Below are 24,258 nucleotides of genomic sequence, written 5' to 3' on the forward strand. Positions count from 1 at the left end.
AATCTAACAAATCTATCTTTTGACAAAAAAAAAAATCAAATTTGGTATCAAATTCACCGTCTATGAGATTCGAACATAATATCTCTCACTTATAAATGAAGATGAATACCACTAGACCGTAGTACTAAGCGACAATTATTTGATTTAAATCCCTTAAATGTTGCTAATTAAAGCCATTTTCAAATAATAATAAAAAACAGCAGGACAAAGTGTTTTAAAGTTTGACTCAATCTCCATTTTTAGTTTTAAATACAATAAAATGATATGAAAATATAATAAATACTAAAATGCTGAGGTGTACAAAGTCAAAGAGCTATGATCGAAATTTGAAAAACTACAAGGTTATCTAACAATTGAGATGACCAAGGGTCGCAACTAAAATGACCCTAACACTATAAGATTTCAATCTAACAATTGAGATGACCAAGGACCGCAACTAATATGACCCTAAAAACAAGTTTAGACATTCAGCAACGCTTCCAAAGTAGTACCATTTGGCCAAAATTGCCTTTCAATTTTTCTCCTCCAACCAACAAAACCATCACCAGATTGCAAGTGTTTTCATTCCTTCAGGCATTAGTCGTCGGACAAGAGGCTCGAATTTCGCCTTCATCACCTGTCTTCACGCCGATGCTAGCAAGTTTCAAGAATGACTCAGTCCAGCTCTTGAAAAAACTAACTTGGTCCTGTGCAAATATCTCCACTTGTTTTCTTGTTCTGACATCGGTTAGCAAGACGGAATCCGATTGAAACAGCCCTCTGTGTGCCAAGAGATTTTGGTAGTACTGATTATCGAACACAAAGGATGTTTTAGGATCATTTTTTACCGTTGTAGACGGATTTGCTCCTGCAGGGCACTGCTCCATGAGCTCCTCTGCATAAACATTGTCTAAGGATGTGTCAATGAGTGTGAATTTTCCTTTGGGGTCCTGCTTGAACCGATCTCTGAATGCACTGCAGTGAGCTGATCCGATAGTGTGAGCTCCTGAAATGTCGAAGCGATCAGTAGTTGCTACAAAGGCTGAGTGGTTACAGCTAACAGTCGATATACATTGCAATTAAATGGCCGCATGTCCACTCAAGACACACACAAGGGGACTCGCATTCAAGTTCATCAAAATAGTCCCACATAGAACCCGAATGCAAGGGTCTCATTTGTGCGTGTCTTGGGCGGACGAGTGACGCGGCTACATGAATAAGGTACCTGATAGGGTGGCTAGGTCAACCAAAGACAACCCTTTGGAAGAGAAGAGCTTAATCATCTCATCCATTGTAAAACTTGTATCTACAATATTAGGCCTGACATTTGAAGCTGCAGAAGCTTTCCCGTCTCTCCTACCTGTTGGAATCTGAACCACAGGTCCCCCAGCCTGTTTCGTACTCACCACAATAAATACACCCAACCAAAATATACACACATAAAAAAAATAATGAATAATTATAAAAAGAACAGCTGAGGGAGATGGAGATCTGACAAATTCAACAGCATCTCTAGCAGCCAGAGCAACAATGTCAGCGCAAGAAACAGTTCCGGGACAGAAGATTTCAAGCAGTCTCTTCGCCGAATCGATCACTGCAAACCCTCCCAGAGATGTGTTTGCCGGATCACTTCTCTCAGTCCCAGTTCCTTGTAGAAGCACAGATGCATCACAACCCTGTGTAATTCATTTGGTTAGTATCAAGTCGATACTGTCAAATTAAAGGCCAAAAATCACGAGTGTCGCGTGACCGGGGTTTTGGAGCGTGACAGGAAGAGTACTTAGGTTGTGTAAGTTGGTTTTTTAGGACTAATAGTTCTAAAAGGACGGGGTTTTGGGGCGTGACAGAAAGAATGCGTAGGTTTGAAGGACTTCCAGTTCCAAAAAGGCCGAGATTTTGGGGCGCGACAGCAAAGAGTGCTTAGTTATATAAGTTAGTTTTAGGACTTGGAGCAGTAAAAGGGTGCAATGCATCTAAGAGAGCAAGAGAAATATACTAAAGCAGGGTTTGTTTACTTTACCTCCACAAAGCAATCATGGAAGAGCAGACGGAGGAGCTTCCCGGGGACGGTAGGGTCCAAGTTGGAGGCCGATCTCACTGTGTTTCGGACAATAAACTCGGCAGAAGGGCATGAAGCTGCGTAGAAATTCAGTGCCAGGTCTGCAGTGGAAGCAGAAGCAGCAAGAAATAACCAAATTAAGAAAACACAACAATGTGTGCAAGAGAAGGCTGCCGATGTGTTCTCCATCTAGGGATATTTTCATGTACCCTACACATAGAAATGCTCAAGACATTGCCTTCTTGTACAATGTATAACATTCAAAGTTCCCAACTTTTGAGAGAGAGAGAGAGAGGGAGAGAGAGAGAAATAGTTGGCCATGTGTAAACAAACGGAGCCACGGAGGTGTATTTAAAGCTGCATTCAAGTTGATTTGGTGATGGCAGGAGGTAGATGGGATCACATTACTCATCATAACAAGAAAAAAGAAAAGGGTGGAATAGGGTTTTGATTAGTTCCTCAATCAAACATTCTGGATAATCTCGAGGAACAGTGACAGTTCAAACTAGTATGGCAATGAGTATGATGGATTAAACGGAGGATTATGCAAGACCTCGTTGAGTAGGGCCGGCCCTAATGCAGTGCGAGTGGAGCGACCGCATAGTATGCCATATGTAATAAGTTTCCTATCTTGAGGTAGATGCCAGTGGAGCAACCGCACAGGGCCTCACATCTAAGGGGCACTCAAGAAAGTATTATATGACTTGTAGCCTTATAGCTACCACACTGGATCACCAACTTGGACAGCCATGTGTTACCTTGGCATCTATCTAACCCATTCCCTCCTCTCTATGTTAATCACAGGATGTGTGAGATAGACACATGGTGATATATCACCCGTCACGCCCAAGATTTTTCCCATAGGATGGTGATATATCACCCGTCACATCCAAGATTTTTCCCATAGGGGAATATCAAAGTGCGCCGAAAAGAAATGAACCCAAAAAGCTAATTAACAAGAACAATGCCACAAACATTTTAAAATACACAAAATCTTGTCTAACAAGTCGGTCTATCCACTTTCAGATCGAAAATAAAAGTCAGTACATACATCTCTTGTTCTCATGGGTCAATATGGCATATGATTTGCTCCCTCTTAACAAAATTAGACATTGAATAAATTATATTTACAACTAACAGGCCTTAAAAAAGGAACAAGAAAAGAGACCAGACCTACTTCCATCCAAGTATATAGATGAAATTCGATTAAACAAACTTCGACTGAGAGAGTCTAACGGCATTGATCTTTTGAAACGGACAAATGATGGATGCCTGAAGAGGTATATAACTATAGGAGTTTTCACGAATTTTCATTTTCGCTATCCACAGCATCTTCGTCCAACTCATCCACATCATCAATGGGAATGTCTTCACTATTTTCTTCAACAGAACCTGCAGAAAGCTTTGCAGTTAGTTTTAGTGAAGCTTGAAAGAGGAAAAGGTTCGTAATGACAAATTGTGAGGAGGGACCCATAAATAGTTTGTTAAAAACCCTCTGCAAAGTTTACCAAGCAATTGACATAATAAACTCTCACTTTATGAGCAGATTTTTACCTCTATGAGAACTCGGGAGTACTTCCAATGGTTGTACCAAGCAATTGACATAATAAACTCTCACTTTATGAGCAGATTTTTACCTCTATGAGAACTCGGGAGTACATCCGATGGTTGTAATGTGTTATCAAGAAGGTAAGGAAGTTCCAGAAACTGCAACAGAGATTCTGTCTGAGGATTCTGAACGTGTGCTGCCAAAAAGAAAATTTGTGGTATTTACTTAAAACGTTCTTGTTTAACAGCATTCAGAATGACATGATGATCCTTACCATGAAAAGAACCATAAGAAACAGATTGAGAGGGATTGTAAGGTGGAACTGTCTGGGTGAATTCAAACGGTCTGGCCCCTCTTGCTTGCAACTTGCTCCTGACCCATTGACGACCACCATGTTTGTCAAGACATACATGCCTACAATATGACACGCACACACTTAGTAGATACTTTACAAGAGAAAAAACATTAAAAGGGGAAAGACCACAGAGGGAATATAAAGTTTAACGGTCTAATCATTGGCAGCATGCTCAATACATTTCGACAAAATGTACACACCAAAGATTTGCACTTCTGGTTGTGAGAGGGAAAATAGAGTTAAATGACCGAGTTATTTCTAGCCATTCTTCATCGTACTGAATCTCATAAGGGCCTGGCTCCGATTCAATTTCAATAACCTAAAATGCCAGAAAATGTCACATGTAGAACCCATTAGCTACCAGCAATGACTGCGGGGAACATCCTATACACCATTTCAGCATTTCATCAAATACCTGAAGAAATTTGCGTCCTGGTAGGCACTTATCAAGGGCAAGAAAGTTTGTCACTGAACCATCTTCCCCATGTTGAACACAAGCAGCAAATTTGCAGTGTAAATGAGCTGAAAACCAATAAGGTGGTTTCAGTTTTTCTAGCAATTGAGTAGCTGGTTTACTTCCAAGACTTCTTTCTTGAACCTAATGACATTTTAAACGAGATACGTGATTCGAAAACATACCAATCAGAGCTTACTAACTCATTTTTCCGTTCTTGCAATTACCTCCTGCTTAAATTCCGGTTTTTCCCGAACAAGTTCCTTCCAGTCCCCACAATCAGTGATGCCAACCGGCCAATCATGTGAGAGAAAAATATCGATTGGTTCCTCAACTTGAATCAGTTTGTGGAAATCATACTCACGAACATGATACACTGACCTAATAGTATGACCATTATAAGGAGGCCTCTCAAAGTGTCCTGCTCAGGAGGAAAAAAAATGAACTGCCTTCAAACAGTTAACACCACATATCAAAATTGCACATACCACCATCGCTATATTTACAATAATAGTAAAACATAAACAGCTATTGTTTTACCAACAAAAGATAAGCAATGAAGTAAACACCTGTAATGGTACAAAACGAAAGCAAACTAACCTTAAAGAAAATCGGGCTGTTTGTAAATTCCGGAGAGTCCACCAATTCGATGGTTTCCAAACTTGACTACACCAGCAAACCCCAAGAATTATATATTAGGTGCTGCCCATCCTCCATAGTACCTATACAAACAGCAAAAACAAGTAAAAAACCCGCAACAATCATTCATCCAAAGCAAAAAAAACGACATGAAAAACAATTGGAAGAGAATGCCATAGATTGCAGTTAAAGAAGGGACTCACAGTTCCCACAAGTAATAAGAAGCCTCGTGATTGCCGCCGATGAATATGGTCAGGTACGGAACCACTGCCTCACCGGAATAGTATCTCCAGAATGTGTTCATGCTCCGGAATTTACGAGGCACGTTTAAGCTATCCAAGTCCCTCTCATTCCTCACAGCCTAATTTCACAAACACAATAGTTTTCCCTCATGATTAATCAAATTCTCTAATTTCATAAACAACTAGATCACCCCCAACAAAAAGATTGAAACTTTAGGGCAAATTAGCAAGAACAAAACTGCAAGTGCCGAAATTTGGAAAATTGAACAATTAATATTCAACGAAAAATCGGTACTTTCGGAGACAATTGAGTACAGAAAAATAAAAAGCTCCAAAATTTAGGGCAAATAAGCAAGAATAAAGGGGCGATATGGGGAATTCAGGAAAGTAGGCGGCGGTACCTGAAAGTCGCCGCAGCAGAGGAGGAGGTCGATGGTGGTGTTGTGGAGCTTTTCGTAGCGTTGGAGGGTTCGGTAGACGTTGTCGAGGTCGCCACGCATACAACCTTCTACAGAAATCTTCATTCCAATTCCGAAGATGCTGGAATGGGAGTCGGGAACAGGAATGGAGGGAAACTCGAACACCACAGTGGCGGTTTAAAGCAGAAGATCGTATTGTTTCGCCGATTTCTTTTATTTTTGTCTTTCCCGGCTCAAAAAATTCAATTAAAAGTTGCTCTTAAAATTTTGGGGGTGTGTATATTTTGTTTAATAAAGTTCTAATTAGATTAGAAACAGGATTATGAAATCTTAGGAAATCCTTATAGAATTCTATCGTATTTTATTTTTTTACATTAGTATTATGTTTAAGTTGTAATACTTATCGGGTAAGAATTTTACGTTTTCTACTATTATAAATATATTGAGATAATACACACCTCATAATTAAATCAGACTTTCTTGCCGCACCCCTCTATTTCTCTCACTATATTCACCTATATTCGTCAGTTAAACATGCTCTACAACATTTAAATATTTATTAAATTGATAACATGATGAACATGAAATCCGTAATTATGATTATATGTAAGCCACATTTCCACCACATTAACTAAATACCTTATCAATTTATGGATATTTAGATGTTCAAATATCTAAAAGGCGTAAATTAATACAATTTCAAAATCAAACCCTACACCTCTTCAACCATCCACATTAGTACTAACAAATAATAAAAATCACCATAATATCTCAGGTGCAGGTAAGTTTCTCTCTAGAGTCATAGTTGCATCTCCGCTCAATCATGACGATGATTTGAAGGAAGATGAACAAGAGGATCACAAGGTTTTGGTGACTCCTTCCAAAGAAGAAGAGCATGGAGAAGAAAGCGTCGCGACCGGATACAATTGGACGGAAGAATGGTACCCTCTTTACCTCACCCAGGACCTGCCTGAAGATGCACCTTTAGGCCTTACCGTCTTCATTAAGCAGCTCGTCTTGTATCGTGATGGCTTGGGTGAGCTTCGCTGTTACGAAGATCGTTGCCCACATAGGTAACAAATAATCTTATCCATCTCATGGTTCAAACTTTTTTTTAATTCACGAAATCTAAATTAGTTATGTATGTATATAGCTTAATTTGTTTTGTATCCTCTGTTTTTTCCCTGTTTTGGTCCTCTGTTTTTCCCCTGTTTTTGTTTACTCTGCTTTGTTGCCTCTTGAATTCAAACTTCATTACTAACAAAAAGTGAAGTTCTTGGTGTTTATTTTCTTAGGCTGGCAAAACTATCCGAACCATTTGATCGACGGAAGGCTAGAGTGTTTGTACCATGGTTGGCAATTCGAACGCCAAGGAAAATGTGTAAAGATTCCACAGGTATGTTTGAATTATTAGTATTCTAGTTAATCAAAAACATTTCTCTTTCACATTATATGAGTCCCCCTCTTAATTAATTTCATGATCTACACTAATTATAGAACTTGATTGAACTCTGTTTTCACTCAACAGCTTCCATCTGATGCTAAAATTCCGAGAGCAGCTTGTGTTAAATCATATGAAGTGAGGGATTCTCAAGGCGTCGTTTGCGTGTGTGGATGTCTCGCAAGACACCACCAAACACTAAAAAACTACCTTGGTTCGAAAACTTTGATAAACCCGGCTTTGATTATTCTTCGACAATCCACGAGCTCCCCTACGATCACTCCATTCTTCTGGAGAACCTCATGGATCCAGCCCACATTCCAATCTCACACGACAGGACAGGTTTCTCAGCGAAAAGAGAAAACGCGCAGCCACTGAGATTTGAGGTGATTGAAAGGAGTGACAGAGGTTTTGCAGGGTATTATGGTGAGGCAAAAGACCAGCACTTGCCTTTTTTCTTAAGGTTTGAGGCACCCGGCGTTATCGAAAACACGAGGGAAATTGTAGACAAGAACGGTGAGAAGCACTACTCTGTAGACCAACAGGGGAGGGAAAATCCGTGGCTATTATGAGGTTCGGAGCCACGAAACTCTCCCCATTGGCAAAACTGTTTCCGACTTGGTACTTCCACCATATTTCTTGTACCGTTTTCGAGCAAGACATGGGATTTTTCTCGTCTCAGAACGAAATACTTTCGAGAGAAAAACGTCCCACGAAAGAGTTGTACCTTAATTTAAAATCATCTGATGTTTGGGTGGCAGAGTACAGAAAATGGGTTTACAAAGTTAGCAATGGCATGCCTTACCATGTAGGTCACAGCACTATATCGTTGCCCAAAGAGGCGGCCGTGGTGGAACATGCACCGGCAGGGCTTGTTGCCAGTGTTTCAGCTTCTCAGCCGGCTAAGTGAGGCGTTGGAACGATGCATGTTCCGAATTGGAGCAACCGATATTTTAGGCATGTGATTCATTGCAAAGGGTGTAGAAATGTTGTGAAGAGTTTTCAGGTTTTGAAAACCGGACTTTCGGGAGTTGCTGCTGTGATGGTTTTGGTTGCGATTTTGGTGTCCGGGAGGCAGTGGAAGGCGGGTTTGTTTGGTGGCGGCCGCTGTGTTTTCGGGTGGGGCTTATGGTTGCTCAGCCGCTGTTGCATTGAGTACTACTAACTTCATAAGGTTGCACAAGAGGTTGTGATTTATGAGGTGATCAAAGATTCGTATGTTAAATTATGAAATATTAAGAAAGATGTTTAAAGTGGACAATAGGGTACATGATTGACATTGCGGTTATTGAGTACCTCATGTGTAATATTCAAGTTTCCATATTTTAAAATATCTGAAAGTTGAGTAAAAACATTTTATAAACCAACCATTAGTAAAAGTTTAAATGGATTTTGAAAAAAACACTTCTAAAAGAGTCAATTGTTTAAGCCTTGTCTTGCAAGTTCAATTATAGCATACGAAATATTCACACACTTCTTTTGTTTTGTTTTGCACTCTCATATTTATTTTTTTCGATTAATTTTTTTTTAATTTATTCCATCAAAAAGTTAGAAATAAATAGAAATCTGCAAATATGAGTGCCAAAAATCACTTCTCCAATTATGTTGGTTTTTGTTTGCTTTACGGTACATAAGTTTAAATTTGACAAGTCGTTATTAAAACTTTAAAAATGTCATATCGCACTATTTCTTTATGAAGACGTAAAAAAGATACACTGTTTATGACAATTTTGAAATACTAAATAATAAATATTACATCAAATCTGAGTTGAAAGTAACCAAGATGACTGGACCAGATTCAACAAATTAGGAAGAAAAAGCTCCTCCTAGTGGATCCCACCACCAATACCAGCAAGAAAGGAGAGCGAGGTAGAAAAAAGAGAAAGGATATGGCCCATACAGGTCTCGAACCTGTGACCTTCGCGTTATTAGCACGACGCTCTAACCGGCTGAGCTAATAGGCCATTTGGCAATACTGTCAACTTTTACATACTTCATGTATATTGGTCCGCCCATACAGCGTGAAATTCAAATACTGCAGCCCAACAATGTTTAAAGCCCAATATTTGGAAGTTCCGGAAATGCATGAGGCCATATCTACTTGAAGACGATCACATTTTATTTTTTTTTATTTTTTATTTTTTGTTGAACGATAGATTTTTATTAAATTAATTGTTAGATTAGCTACCAACGGGGTTTGTACCCACGTCATCATGCAAGGGCTTAACTCATTTCCACCATTGTGGTAAAACGCCACTTGTTGAACTTTTTCTTTGGAGTAACGTCATTTGACCATCTAAATTATTACGCTAGTTGAAATTGACTTCTAAACTATTTTTTAGTTAACTACTCCTTAAACTATTTGAAATTAGCCAATTAACCATTTACCATCGACAAGGGCGAAGCTACATAGGAGCGAAGGGGACGGCCGCCCCTCCGCTCACCGGAAAACAAAGGCAGGATCGACACTTGAACCCCTTTGGTTCGGCCGGAAACTGGGATGCACCGCACCGCGGTGGTTCTAAAACAAGAAACCTGCGCACGTAGGGGTTTTTTTTTTTTTTTTAATTTTAAAATCCAGGCCAAAACGATGTCGTTTTGGGCCTGGTAAAAAAAAATTAAATTTTTTGGTAAACAACGTCGTTTCGAGGGATTATCAAATAATAAAAAAATAATAAACGGGGGACCACTGGTCCCCATCCCCATCCCAATCCCACCCCGTTTCAATTAAACCCCACCCACTCTTTTCCCAGATAACCAATCCTATCCCCCCACCATTACCCATTTTCTCCCCCACACGACAAAACCCCCAGGGCCCCAGATTTCATTTTTCAAAATTGTTCCAGATCCCAGGAACACAAAGCAGCCATCCCGTTCCATTGGTTGGCCACCAAGACCAAGCTCTATAGTCTAGACGCAACTCGCCATGCACGCCACGCCAACTGCTCCAATTAAGGTCAAATTTTAATTTTTTTCAAACCCTAATTGATTATTGAATACAATTTTTTGTTTAATTGATATAGGATTACAGGGTAATACATTATATGGTTATTGATTATAGATTATTCATATGAATACTATGATTATTGATTTGTTTTTTTTTTTTTTTTTTAAAGTATATAAAAATTGAATACTATGTTTTTTTTTTAAATGAATACTATGAAAATTGAATTCTTGATTATTCACATGATTTTTGGTACTGATTAATTAAATTCGTAGTCTACTTTAGGATTAAGAGTCTAAGATTTTTTTTTTTTCTTTCGTTATACAATTACGTAATGGAATGATACTATAAGAAACAGTGCTTAAATCCTTCTCCAAATATTCCGGATAGTCCTCCTCTTCCCTCAAATATTCCGGGTAGTCCTCCTCCTCCTTTAAATATTCCAAGTAGTCCTCTTTCGAGTATTCCAGGTAGTGCACAACAAAGTGAGGTTACTGAGTTGGATGAAATATTAGCTAATCTTCCTGCAAACCCTGGACTGAGACATCGAATGCTTGATTATCCACTCAAGTATCGCAAAGCAATTCATAGATACTACCTCCAAAATGAACCTTGTCAACCTAAATCTCACATCATGCCAAGGAAAGCTAGCAACAATCGATGTTTTATCACAGGTTGGTTGGATAATTTTAAGTGGTTGGAGTATAGTAAAAGATGTTTCATTTTGCCATTATTGCTATCTTTTTAAATGTGATTTTGATAAAGTGGGTAGTAGTGGAAGTGATGTCTTCATTGAAAAGGGTTTACAAATTGGAGGAAATGACCTGAAAATTTTCGAGTCCATGAGGGAGGTGTTAGAAGTCTTCATAATAAAGCTATGCAACAGGCTAAAGACTTGATGACACAAAAACAATACATTGAAACATTTGTGATCAAGCAAACTGATGAAGCTCGCGTTAATTATCACACTTTACTGAGTGGAGCACTTGATTGCACAAGATGGTTATTGCGACAGGGTTTGGCTTTTTGTGGGCACGATGAATCTTTGAAATTAAGCAATAGGGGTAATTATATGGAGCTTATGCAATTTCTTGCCGATCATAATGAGAAAGTTAGGAAGGTTTTGTTTGAGAATGCTCCCAAGAATCTCAAGTATACTTCTTCCAATATTCAAAAGGATCTTGTTCATGCTTGTGCTATTGAAACTATTAATGCAATCACTAAAGATATGGAAGATACTTTTTTTTTGTCTCTTGGTTGATGGATCACGTGATGCTTCGACTAAAGAGCAAATGGCGGTGGTAATGGCGTTATGTGAACAAAAAAGGAGAAGCAATTGAAAAGTTTTTGGGTGTTCAACATGTCTCCTCTACAACTAGTAGCTCGCTTGAAGATGCCATTGAGAGATTGTTTGCTACAACAAATTTGAGTATGTCCATGTTACGAGGACAAGGCTATGATGGAGCTAGTAATATGAGAGGTGAATTAAATGGTCTTAAAACAAAGATTTTGAACAAATACCCTGAAGCATTTTATATTCATTGCTTTGCACATCAACTCCAACTAGCTCTTGTATTCGTGGCAAAGGAAAATGAGGATGTTGCTAATTTCTTCATCAATGCTAGTAGTTTGGTTAATCTTATTGGATCATTATGTAAGCGTTGTGATGTATTTAGAGAGAAACAACAAGAACAAATTCCGAAAGCTCTTGATGTTTGTAATCTTGAAAAGGGTAAAAGGTTAAATCAAGAAAGTAGTCTCATGCGTTCATGTGATACACGATGGAACTCGCATTATGGTACTATAGTTAGTATTATTGTTATGTTTGAAGCTGTGTTGGAGGTGGTTGAATGGACTAAAAATGATCGCAACCAAGATAATCTCGGTGAAGCAACTAGGTTATTCAAGGACATACAAACTTTTGATTTTGTGTTTCACCTTTTCTTGATGAGACTTATATTGGGAATTACAAATGAGTTATCACATGCATTGCAAAAGAATGATCAAGATATTGTGAATGTGATGACGTTAGTGGAAGTATGCAAGCAAAGACTACAATCCTTGAAAGATGATGACTTTGAGGACTTGTTTCATGATGTAGAAAAGTTTTGTGAGGAGCCTGATATTATCGTTTCTAACATGGAGGATTTGCATTTCATACTTGGAAAATCAAGGTGCAAAGCTCCAAAAATCACAAACTTTCATTGCTATCTTGTGGACCTCTATTTTCAAGTCCTTGATATGCAACTAAAGGAATTGAATGATCACTTCAATGAGGAAAACACTGAGTTGCTTCTTTGTATGGCATGTTTGAGTCCGGTGAATAATTTTGCATCTTTTGACAAAGCAAAAATTGTTCTTTTAGCCCAACTTTATCCTCAAGGTTTTGATCGTATGGACCTCATAAATCTTCCAATTCAACTTGACAATTACATTCATGATATGAAGATGCATGGTGAGTTTTCATCATTGAGATGAATTAGTGATCTTGCAAAAGAGTTAGTGAAGACTGGAAGGTGTGAAAGCTATATGTTAGTGTATAAGCTTTTTACATTGGCTTTGGTATTACCGGTTGCAACCGCTTCGGTGGAGAGAACTTTTTTACCATGAAGATTGTGAAAACACCATTGCGTAACAAAATAGGAGATCAATGGTTAAGTGATAGCATGATTGTTTACATTAAGAGAGATGTATTTGCTTTTATTGATAATGAGCCTATTATGCGATGTTTTCATGACATGAAACTTCGCCAGCAACAATTGTAATTTGTTTGTATTGATTAATTATGAAAGACATTACTATATAAAAAAATTAAGTTGTTGCCATTTTTCTTTAACCTTGCACTCTTTTAAGTTCGCCCCTCCCCCTAAGAAATCCTGGCTTCGCCACTGACCATCAGATTCGATAAAATTCATCTACTTTGTCATCAAATATTCGCACGCGACCAGTACGTGATTCACTCTTGAGGGTAAAGTCGTGCCAGTATTTGACGGCGAAGTGCATAAAATTTCATTAAAATCTTATGGTGGGGGGGGGGAGGTTAATTGGCTGATTTCAAAATATTTCAGTAGCTTAGTTTGTTAAAAAAAAATAGTTTAGGGAATCAATTTTAACTGGGATAAAAGTCTAGGGCATCAAACGGCAATGTATCCTTTTTTTTTATGATTATAAATTTACAATAAGTTACTTTTACATCCGTGTGATTTGAAATTACAAAGTAACGGTACTCGACCATGTCAAGGAGAAAAGAAATAGCCTTCGAAAGTATATGAGTCGCAATGTTCGGTTTTCTGTTTATCACACAAGGGGAAAAATTAGCAATAGTCACAAAAGCATGAGACTCATCCACTATGGTCTCATTAATTTCAGGTAATTCCCACTCATTGTGAAAGCTGCATGAAACTCTCTACAATTTTGTCTCATCCAACATCAATTAATCTCACTCAGGAAAGCTGCCTCAAACTCTATCAGTCATACCTATTATCTTCCTGAGAAGTTGGGTTTGTTTGTACTATTGCAAAGAATGTTGAGTACCAAAAAGGGTACATGTGCAAGAGAAACACATAAGCTAGCTAGCATTATTTCTTGATGATTGACCAAACTTCAAAGATTGTGTGGCTAACATAAGTGCAACAAGCAAATAAGCAACCTCCAGCCCAATTTCAGTCACTCTCTCTCTCTCTCTCTCTCTCTCTCTCTCTCTCTCTCTAGAATCACATATTTACATGGCTTTATTTCCTCCTTAGCTTTCCCTCTTCCTTTTCTTTCCATGACATCATCTTCCTCCTCCTTTGCTTCCTCCCCAATTCAATCAAACATGGCTTTATTCCACCCCTTTTTCTCCCATTCCACCTCCCTTCAGCTCCACCAAACCCCCAAGCAATCACAGCCGCTCAAACTCCTCTTATCTCTCTCCCCACCAATCCATCTCAGACCCTTCATTCCTTCCAGAAAGATTAGCCTGAGCAACATCAAGTGTGGTGCAGTTGCAGACACCAAACCTCCTCCCCTGCCACTTGACGGAGATCAAGCGCCGGCAGCGGAGGAGGACCACAAGGTCCTGGTGGGTCCAACCAGCGAGGCGGAGAGGAGGGGAGAGAGGGTCGTGGCGGATTACGATTGGACGGAGGAATGGTACCCTCTGTACCTCACCCAGGACATTCCAGACGATGCTCCTCTGGGTCTCACGGTGTTTGATAGGCAGCTCGTCCTGTACAGGGACGGCAACGGAGAGCTCCAGTGCTACCAGGATCGCTGCCCCCACAGGTAACATTGTCTGTTGGTTATAGATTCTTATATATAAGCATGCAAATTAATTTTAGGGGGGGCTTTTTTAACTTTAATTCTTAAAAAAGATTGAAATTTAAAATAAATCTCGTGTTAGATTACATATTGATTATAATCTATTGATGTGTTCTTAATTCAAAATAATTAATGTGCATTTTATTTAATGTCTCCCATTAAATATTTAAATTTATTAATATACAAATTTTAATTTATATTTTGACCAAAAAAGAGTTTTATAATTTATTAATTTTATTTAACATTCTTCAAACTTGAATGTTAATATCAAAATGTATGTACCAAAATATCTATTATAATGAATTTAATGTACCTTAATGAAGAAGACAAAGTACTTTGTAATTTTATGTAACAAAAATTAAATTATAAATGTTTACAATAAAATATATTAGGATAAATGAAATGAAAATTATAATTATAATGAAATAAAATTAATACATTAAAAATTAGGGAGAAAAAAAGAGAAATAATTAAAAAATCAAGATATAATTAATAAATGAGGTTATTAATGTATCAGGGGACTGAAATTAGATTTTGATCTTACTCATGTTTTGATCTAAAAGTCATCTTTACCAAGAATTAAAATGAAGTTTGTTATTTGAGTCTCAAGTGACCAATTTAGAGTCGAAAACAATCATTATTGTTGCATTAACTTACTAATTGGTTAACGCTCGTAGATTGTGCATGTTTATTTTGTAACGTTTTTTTTTTAATGTATGAAGACTTATGACTCATGACAATCCTCTCTTAGCTAGGTTGGCGAAACTATCGGAAGGGCAGCTGATTGATGGAAGGTTGGAATGTTTGTATCATGGTTGGCAATTCGAAGGCCAAGGAAAATGCGTAAAGATTCCTCAGGTTTGCGATCGTCTCTCAAGCTAATTACGTATTGTAAAGTGAGAAACTCAAAATGCATGGCAATTCGTGATTGATTTGGGATACCGCCACGGGCTCACAGTGACATACTCTTTAATCAATGTCGGTTTATGATGTTGAGTGTCTGTTTATGTTTTTGTATTACAGCTTCCGGCTGATGCCAAAATTCCGAAATCAGCTTGTGTGAAAACATACGAGGTGAAGGACTCACAGGGGGTTGTGTGGGTTTGGATGTCTCACAAGACACCACCAAACCCGGCCAAGATTCCGTGGTTTGAGAACTTCGCCCGGCCAGGGTTTCAAGACACGTCGACGACTCATGAGCTCCCTTACGATCACTCCATACTTTTGGAGAATCTCATGGATCCTGCCCATGTTCCAATCTCACACGACAGGACGGATTGGAGTGCGAAAAGGGAAGATGCTCAACCACTGCTCTTTGAGGTCACTGAACGAACTGATCGAGGATTCGCAGGCTGGTGGGGCAAGACAACTGATCCGTCGGCGAAGAGCTTCTTGAGGTTTGAGGCATCATGTTCTCTCCAAAACAACCGAGAGATTGTTGATGAAAAAACTGGGGAAAAACACTACTTTTCGGGTCTGTTTCTCTGTAGACCAACTGGACAAGGGAAGTCTATGCTCATTGTGAGGTTTGGTGGAACGAAAAGGTCCCCAATCGCGAAATTGTTTCCAAAATGGTACTTTCATCAGAATGCCGGCAAGGTTTTCGAGCAAGATATGGGATTTCTATCGTCGCAGAACGAGATACTCATGAAAGAAAAAGTACCAACCAAAGAGCTGTACCTGAACCTGAAATCTTCAGACACTTGGGTTGCTGAGTACAGGAAATGGATGGACAAAGTTGGGCATGGAATGCCTTACCATTTCGGACACAGCACAATCTCGTTGCCCAAAGAGCCTGCTGTGGTGGAACACGCACCTGCCGGACTTGTAGCCGGTGTTTCTGCATCTCTGCCGGCAAAGGGGGGCATCGGATCGATGCACGCTCCAAACTTGGCCAACCGATATTTCCGGCATGTGGTTCACTGCAAAATATGCAGAGATGTTGTCAAAGCTTTCCAAGCATGGCAAAAGGCACTCACTGCTGTTGCTGTTGCATTCGCTGCATTGGCAATTCTCGTCTCCGGAAGGCAGTGGAAGGCCATCCTATTAGTCTCGGCAGCGATCACCTCAGCTGGGGTTTATGCGTGCTCGTACGCTGTGGCATTGAACACAACAAACTTCATAAGGACGCATAGGAGATTGTGAGCCGTCGATTCCGTGCTAGGAAGACGGTTTGAAATTATAAATCTTTACTTTTTATAAGTTTGGATTCTCGTTGGTAAGCTTAACATCCCGCATTTGTTGTGGCTTTTTCAAAAAATTATTATGGCCGAGTGGCCTAACTCACATCTACGTTATCAGATAGTTTTGTTATCCTGTGTACCTCGCTTGCAAACAAAACTCTCGCAGCGGCGATCGTTATAGATGGTACAATTGAAGGTCAGGGAAATACATCAAAACTCCCTACACATAATTCTCGAATTTTGAACCGACTCTTCAATCATCTTACAACTTAATCCTTCCATATGCCAAAAATGGATCCAGGAAAAGGACGCTGTACGGCCTGGTAATCCCTAAGGGTAAGCGCCAAATGAACCGGTATATGATATCAAGCCATGCAGACAAAGCATGCTCTTCTCGTCGAAATGATCTCAAGCTGTGGTGTCAGTCGTGTATGGCATGGAAAACGAATGGTGCGTAAACTGGCTTATCTCAGAGGTTTTGTGCAGACCGGGCAAAGTATTCGGAATCCTTGGCAGTCCAACCGAAAAATCAGTGCCCAAACTTGAAGTTTGGGATGAAACATCGAATTCGACCTTCTCGAGTGTCTAGAAGAAACAAACAATTCAAGTTTACTCATTTGACAAGAAAACCAACAAGAACTTCTAAATAATGACATATACAAGTTTAAACCGTAAAAAGTTTAAAACTACCTGAAGAGACTGCTTGAAAACCTCGAACAACTTTTCATTACGTTTTCTTTTTGAAACAAGTTCATCATGCTCCTTCAACAGTTCATCAAACATGTTCTCTCTGCACAATTAGTGGAAGAAAATCACCCTCGAAGTTTTCAATCAACAGTATGCAGCAAAACCAACAGAAACACAATCATGCGGGAGATAGACTAATTCACAGAAGTCCTGCCAGTAATGGCCGGAATAAGGACCGTAAATTCCTCCTTTTCAACAAGACATACATGTACAGTTTTTGAATGAATGCTGTCTGAAGGTTCTGTTTTGTAGAATTGACCTATGCCACAGTAAGAATGAAACATATCAATGTATTTCAATAGTAACCGTCAGATAAATATTAACACATTGAAAAAGGAGGAAAATAGACATACCAGAAAGTGCATTATAGCTTTTGGAACTAGGTCTTGCATGTTCTTTCTGACAATGTCATAATAGGATTGCAAGAGTAATTTGGTTATAATAATTTCCGCCGCCTCATTGTCCGTCGTTTCAATTGGCCTTAAGATGGACGGTGGCTGAAATCAGCAAGGACAAGGGGAAAAACAAAGGGATCACATTTAAATCCTAAAATGAAAAAGCAGATAATAAATTAGAATGAAGAGATAAAATTCTGTAAACTACAGATTTACCTCTCTCAAATTGATTGTAGAGGGCATTGACTCCGAATGACTTTGTTCACCAAAACGTCCGCCAGACTGTACAGCTGATGTCCTACTCCCAAATATAGACGGAATACCCCAAGTCCTTGTAGAACCTGTTAACAAAATTCATTGGTCTTAGCAATGGTAGATTAATAGATAGATGTGCCATCATATATGCACATGAAACATGTTAACAGAATAAAGCAGTGCCAATATACCAAGGGAAGCAGTATGCTTGGAAATAGTAGACATGAGTTTACCAGAAGATACTGGATTCTCGTTATTCAGCTGAGGACGACTTCCCTGCCAAACACCAAGACTGTATTAGATTGAAGGCATTTATGGAAGAAGAAAGATAAGCCAAAAGCAGCAAGGCCCTCCAAACTAGTTAATCCACAAATCTAATTTTACCCCATTTACTTGGATTCACAAAAGTGTTTTTAGGCTTTTAGCCAACTAGAAAGCTGATTTACAAGGAAAACAGTGCTCCGAATTACAGTTTTCTTCACAAACAATCCAAATCTGATATTTCAGGTAGACAATGAACTAGTTAGAGCCTATTTTTCATGCTAAAAAAAACAAGACGAGCAGATTTTGTTCTTCATTCTAGCACTATGGGCGGCTCCAGCGTTTGTCTCTACAAGGTTCAACAACCCCAGTCTTCCACTATCACGCTTCTACCATTAGCTAGGTTAATGGAAATTGAACCCCATAAAAAGAAGAAATAGCTAGGCTAATGGAAGATCATAACAATTCAGGTGATATGGGCCCCAAAGAGTAAGCGAGGACCTCCGATTTCTTAAAGGCCTTTCTTCTATGGTTCTGGGGGGTTTTTCTCCCCTTTCTGTTTTCAACTCTGCTGTCCTTTTGTCTTTCCTCTCTCTTCTTGTTTGGACTACCCGGTTTCCCTCTTGTAATATTGTCAACTAAAAATGAAAGGCATACTTGGTAAGGTAAAATTCCATTCAGAACTGTCTTAGCCTGAACAGTTCGAGATGTCTGGCCTTCAACATCCGTAACACCCTGAAACATATAAGAACAACTTTGAGGTATAACCGATAATTTACAAACCCTTTTACATGAGATCTAATGACGATTCGGTTGAATAATTGTGCAAAGATAATAAGGAATACAATACGTTACCCTGAAAAAAAGGGAATATAGCATGCAACCACTTTAACTTTATTGATACGAACTTGATGATAGAGATCATACAAAAAGTTCTCTCGATGAGAATGAAGAGCCAAATCTCAATAACTTTTTCTTTTCTCAAAATAAGAACAAAAAACACACTAAACAGAGATCTCCGTACACTATCAATAAAAAATAAAGCCACCACTGTATAGTTTACTTTTCTGATCTTTCAGATCATATCAAAACTGAGATTTCATATTCATAATTGACTTTGGTTAATATGACAGGACTTTTGTTATAAAAATGAAACATAGGACTGTTAGATTAAAGAAACTGAAAGTTCATGACAATATATTTGTTATGAATCCAACACACGATCAGGACTGCTTCATCGTGTCTAATAGTAAAGCAGTAACTGTTTAAGCTTTTTTATTTACATTATCATCATCCATTTCACCAATGTTGTAGAAGATACCTGTTGTGCTTTCAACTGCTGCATAGCAAGCTCAGAAGCTTTCTTCCCACCTATAAAACGTGGATGCGAAGTGTTTATATAATCCACCTGAATGGAAGAAAGTTGGGCAATCAGCATTTGAGTAAATGTGAAAGAAATAAAACCATAGCATGTAATTCTGAGCAATCTCTTAAAAGAAAACATATATTGTCAGCGAAGAGATCAGTGCTGAGCACAATTTTGTGTGACATGACCAACAGATCTAAGAATTAATCACTTTCATTTCAAGAGTGTCAACAAACCATTGGTAGTAAGAGTCAACCAAAAACTAAATAAAGGGTTGACAGGAAATATAGGTTCTTATACACTGCAGAGTTGAAAATTTACCGTATTACCAAAGGGGTGTGATATCCACACACCCCATTTTACTTCTCACAGACATTTTTAATTTTCGGCCGTCAGATAAGATGAAATTAAGAAGATCAACGTACAGAAATTATCAAGGGGTGTGTGAGAAGTAAAATGGGGTGTGTGGATAGCACACCCCATTACCAAAATGTTAAAATCACAATTTTTTTTTAAAAGGGTTGAGTGTTTTACCAGTTACTGTTGTCAACTCAGTGTGATTAGATTCTATATTCTGCTATTTTAACATTATTTTGAGAGTCCATGAAACCATTTTAACAAATGCTGTACATATTTTTTAGTGAATAAACTTTAGTCTTAATTTTTCAAGGTTGACAAAGAGCTACCTCCATCTCAATAAGATTTTCTATCATTCTCTGAGCAGGCTTTGCCCCTTCCCGCAAAAAGTTTACCACGACTTCATCCAGACACTTTCTCAATACTGGAAACCTTTGCAACTCAATTACCTCGCAAGTGCGGCTTATCTGCAGGGGAAATTTTATCTTACAGATTATTTTTACACCTCAGGATTCATGGACACACTATAAGAATTTCATAAGCACCACAGGTGCATAAATCATATCTCACCTTCACAAGTTCATCATAAACAAAATGAAGACACTGACAGCTTGGGTCTAGCAACCGAGCAATTTGTCTTCTTACTAAAAATTCAAATGGGACCTAAAGATAATTCAAGAACATATCAGGCACTGTGTAGAACCAAAGGCATGGGCGTCTACCTTTATGCTAGGGAAAAATGCAAACCTACAGCATGTAATCATCATTATACTCACCTCAGGCACAAATAAAGCATTTTTTGCACCAGAAGCATTTTGAATAGCCGTTCGAATATCATCATCAGTTAGATCGTCGCAGGGATCCACACCCTACAATTCCTGGGAGTTAGTAGCCAATCTGATGGTACATGTCTTACAGTGGCACATTAGTTCTACAACTCGGTGCCTTGATTACATATATAACACTACATAGTTTTCTTCAAGACAACTTTCAAGGTATGCTGACATCAAACAAATAAGCAGAAGACAGTAACTGGTAACGTAGTAGTCTATGGCTTTAGATTAAAACTCACAAAATGAAAGAAAGCAAGAATTTGTACAATTAATAAAGGTCATTAAAGAAACTGCATGTTTAGAAAAACTATAGTGCATTGTACCTCCAAGGTTTTTACAAAAATTGACTGGAGAATGTAGTGGATCCTAGCACCTCCTGATAATTCTTTGGTTGACATCTCCTGACTTTTTCCCTCCAACATGGCAGCAAAAGCTGTCCATTGGTGAAACAGAGAGAGAAGGAACATTAACAGCATCAGTGAAAATGGCTAAAACGAAAATAACAACAAACAAGGTAGTACTTGAACAGCATGCTCTATTAGTATAAATGCCCTAAAAACAAGTTGCTTAAAATCATAAAAAACCATGATTACACAAATTAAAGAAGACTGGAAGACTTTAGAGAAAGGCTTTCACTTTACGTTAATTTCAGTTCAGCCACATGGTTAAGTCCATGTGATATCATTGGTATTCTCCACAAACGCATAGTTTCTCGGGTCCAGTAAAGTTCATATGTAAGGTATGTGTACTAACTTAGTCTGTGAGAAAAAATTAGAGAAATTAAATTTACAGTAGTACTATTTCTCACTTGTGCAAATTGTTGTGCATAACTTGTGCTGATCCTCAGAGTCTCTTAATAAAACAAAAAGAAAAGATGGGGTGGATTTCCTTCCAGCTCTACTGCACCCTAACCCCATTGCAGGAATTTCTTTTCACTATCACATGCTTCACCACCAGTCACAGAAACACCTCATAGCTTTCACTACTAAATCCTCTCCGAGAGGTTGGCTAAGGTAATACAGTACTCTCTCCCTATGACAAATATAGATCCAATTCTTGGGAAAAAAATGCTAAAAGAATCAAGAAAGATATATTAAGTGATAGTTTGAGGTATATCATCCATGATTCTAAGTCATGCAGTCAAGTGAAAGATTGACATTTAACAAATAACAGAAATAGAAATCTCACCTTCGCAATATTTTGTTAAAATGTTCAACAAAACCACTCCCTGCGCCATCTGGTTCAGGACAAGTGACAAAAAATGGTTACAAACAGCTAAAAAGTGAAGAGTATACCATCCATGCCAATAACAAGAGAATAGTTTTTGAATGTGAAATTGTGAATGCATATGTCTGTGCACTTCGCTATGTGTTCCATCAATACTAGCAAAATATCTCTATAGACTGGTCATGAATATAAATAAAAAAGGAAGAGGACAAGGGGACTGGACTTGGACATAGTGTTTGGATACGAATGCAACACTTCAACCATTTAGGGACCAGTAGTTTTCTAACTCTCTGCATGCATTAAATGCAGTAGATAATACCAGCCGCTGAATAGTTGTTTTGCAACTTACTTTAGATTCTAAAGGTTGCCCATATGCCTGCAGTTCTTTGGAAACAGAAACCATTTGAGAATTCAACCGAGCCTTCAAATCAGGGAGAACCCTTTTGATATGCTGCTCCAGAATCTAACACAGAAAATCAACCATGACAACAGTGCAAAAACAATAGAGTACAAAATAATACAAAACAAAAACATAAGCACCTAAGAATTTCATTTCCTTTAGTATAACTTTGTTATGACTTTGGTTCATAGTTCATACCAACCTGATTCAGCTTCCTTGCTAACTGGGGCATGCCGCAACGATCCGAGAGGTTACTATACACCTTTAACATGTGTGGCATACAATAAATGTTAAGTGCCAAGACAAACAATTATCATTATTTTCGCAATATAATATACAAAGAAAGCAAACAGTACAGGGTGCTCATTGAAGAATTTCTCCTCGTATGCAAGTGCAGCAGCAATCCCACGGTTTTTATTGATGTCCTGTGACACAAGAATAACACTTAAGTAATAGAGCCTGAACCTTGCACCCGCATTTTCTTCTATAACAATAACATTTTAGCAATGTACTAAATAAAACAAATGTATGCTACAAAATACACACACACACACATATATATATACATGTATATATAACTTTAGTGGAACAATTCATACCTCCTGGCTACGATTCACAACACCAACATAACCGAGCTTTAGTGGAATAACTTTCCCAAGCAAAAAGTTACAGGCATCGGTGCCCCTGTCCATTATATCAAGCTACAGATAGAACAACATTGTCATATTGTACAACAACTGAGGCGTGTAATAAACCGGAGTCTAAGAGGTGAACCACAAACCTTGGTGATCACACCGATTGTGCGGAAACCTGTTAATACATTTATGTCAGTACATTATGCATTGGATGTAAAAGTCGAATTCAGAAGTAAAATGTGCAGGTACCATTCGGGTCGGCTTCTCTAGCCATCTGAAGCGCATCGGAGGTTGCCAAATCGGAATTCGCAGGACTAACAGCCAAAATAATACAGTTTTGCTGTGTAATATAGTCCATAATCATCTTCCTAATCATTGCTTCTATGTCTCTCGGTTGATCTCCCACCGGAACTTTCGTGATTCCCGGCAAATCAACCAGTGTCATATTAAGCACATTCGGAGAGGTAATCTTCAGCCGGATTTGCTTATCCGAAACCCCTTTGTTCAATCCGGCCTCCCTATCCGTCTCGGCCTGCGCCGACAAAACAATTATCAAAAAACAGTATAACTACTAGCAGCAATGTTGAAGAAGAAGCTCAATCCGTACCTGAATTTCGCGGCGGATTGCGGAGAAGTCGTAGAAGCGTTTTCCGGGCAAATGGCGGAACTCTCCCCACTCGGTGTGCTCATCGCCGGGTTCTTCCGCGCGATACTCGAGCATCAGCACGAGCGGGCGGCGAGTGCAGATGTCGCGGCCGCGGGGGAGGAAGTCCCGTCCGACGAGGGCTTCGAGGACGCTCGACTTCCCGCTGCTCTGGCTTCCCACGACCGCCACTTGAGGCAGCGAAATCTGTGGCTTGTCGCTGACCACCGGCGCGAGAATATCCTGGAGCTTGTTGATCATCGAAATTAGCGACGAGCCGATCGTCACTGAAGGTCTCGGACTGGTCGCCGAGGAGTCGACTTCCCTAGCTTCTTCTCCCATGGTGCGGTTTTAGAGAGAGAAAACTTAACACTCTGATTACAGAGAGTGTGGTAGAGGGAGAAAGAAGAGTTACAGAGAGTAAGGTAGAGAGAGAAAGAAGAGAGAGAAGGGGTGGGGGGTTGAAGTTGGAGGTTTAAAGCGTGTGCGACAGTTGAGCTGGTGGTTCTTGGAGGAGAAGAAAGCAGACCGGAGGTACTGATTCTGCTTCTCCAAGAAAATGGTGGGACGCTT

At 38.9% G+C, this 24,258-nt stretch overlaps 3 protein-coding genes, 1 non-coding gene and 2 pseudogenes across 10 annotated transcripts; 3 read left to right on the forward strand and 3 right to left on the reverse strand.

Annotated features, from left to right (window-relative positions):
* Positions 1-271: 271 nt before the first annotated feature.
* LOC137718102 (lariat debranching enzyme-like) lies at positions 272-5,922 on the reverse strand (annotated as a pseudogene).
* LOC137718103 (protein TIC 55, chloroplastic-like) lies at positions 5,823-8,330 on the forward strand (annotated as a pseudogene).
* A 697-nt stretch (positions 8,331-9,027) lies between these two features.
* On the reverse strand, positions 9,028-9,101 carry TRNAI-AAU (transfer RNA isoleucine (anticodon AAU)). The gene has a single exon. It is a non-coding gene; the product is annotated as a tRNA-Ile (tRNA).
* Positions 9,102-11,518: 2,417 nt separating this feature from the next.
* Positions 11,519-12,559, forward strand: LOC137718106 (uncharacterized). Its single transcript, XM_068457613.1, has one exon. It carries the CDS (start codon positions 11,519-11,521, stop codon positions 12,557-12,559), a length of 1,041 nt encoding a protein of 346 aa, XP_068313714.1.
* Positions 12,560-13,762: 1,203 nt separating this feature from the next.
* Positions 13,763-16,705, forward strand: LOC137717323 (protein TIC 55, chloroplastic-like). Of its 2 annotated transcripts, none has more exons than XM_068456640.1 (3): positions 13,763-14,347; positions 15,139-15,241; positions 15,407-16,705. In XM_068456640.1, the coding sequence occupies exons 1-3, from the start codon at positions 13,851-13,853 to the stop codon at positions 16,526-16,528; spliced, it is 1,722 nt and encodes a 573-aa protein (XP_068312741.1). In that variant the 5' UTR covers positions 13,763-13,850; the 3' UTR covers positions 16,529-16,705. The 2 variants fall into 2 exon arrangements, with proteins under 2 accessions (XP_068312741.1, XP_068312742.1); XM_068456641.1 differs by having other exon boundaries at positions 14,113-14,347; positions 15,135-15,241.
* A 144-nt stretch (positions 16,706-16,849) lies between these two features.
* LOC137717322 (dynamin-related protein 3A-like) lies at positions 16,850-24,204 on the reverse strand. 6 transcript variants are annotated; one of them, XM_068456634.1, is made up of 20 exons: positions 23,650-24,204; positions 23,292-23,574; positions 23,189-23,217; positions 23,007-23,108; positions 22,764-22,832; positions 22,610-22,669; positions 22,357-22,470; positions 21,969-22,017; positions 21,104-21,213; positions 20,724-20,816; positions 20,518-20,610; positions 20,277-20,414; positions 19,546-19,632; positions 18,726-18,959; positions 18,197-18,239; positions 17,925-18,049; positions 17,667-17,810; positions 17,520-17,572; positions 17,257-17,356; positions 16,850-17,151 (listed from the first exon to the last, which is right to left on the reverse strand). In XM_068456634.1, the coding sequence occupies exons 1-20, from the start codon at positions 24,025-24,027 to the stop codon at positions 16,975-16,977; spliced, it is 2,481 nt and encodes an 826-aa protein (XP_068312735.1). In that variant the 5' UTR covers positions 24,028-24,204; the 3' UTR covers positions 16,850-16,974. The 6 variants fall into 6 exon arrangements, with proteins under 6 accessions (XP_068312735.1, XP_068312734.1, XP_068312737.1 ...); XM_068456633.1 differs by having other exon boundaries at positions 18,155-18,239; XM_068456636.1 differs by having other exon boundaries at positions 18,155-18,239; positions 18,882-18,959; positions 23,650-24,203.
* Between the last annotated feature and the right edge of the window lie 54 nt (positions 24,205-24,258).

The sequence above is a fragment of the Pyrus communis genome, chromosome 15, assembly GCF_963583255.1.
Source record: "Pyrus communis chromosome 15, drPyrComm1.1, whole genome shotgun sequence".
NCBI classification, from domain to species: Eukaryota; Viridiplantae; Streptophyta; class Magnoliopsida; order Rosales; family Rosaceae; genus Pyrus; species Pyrus communis.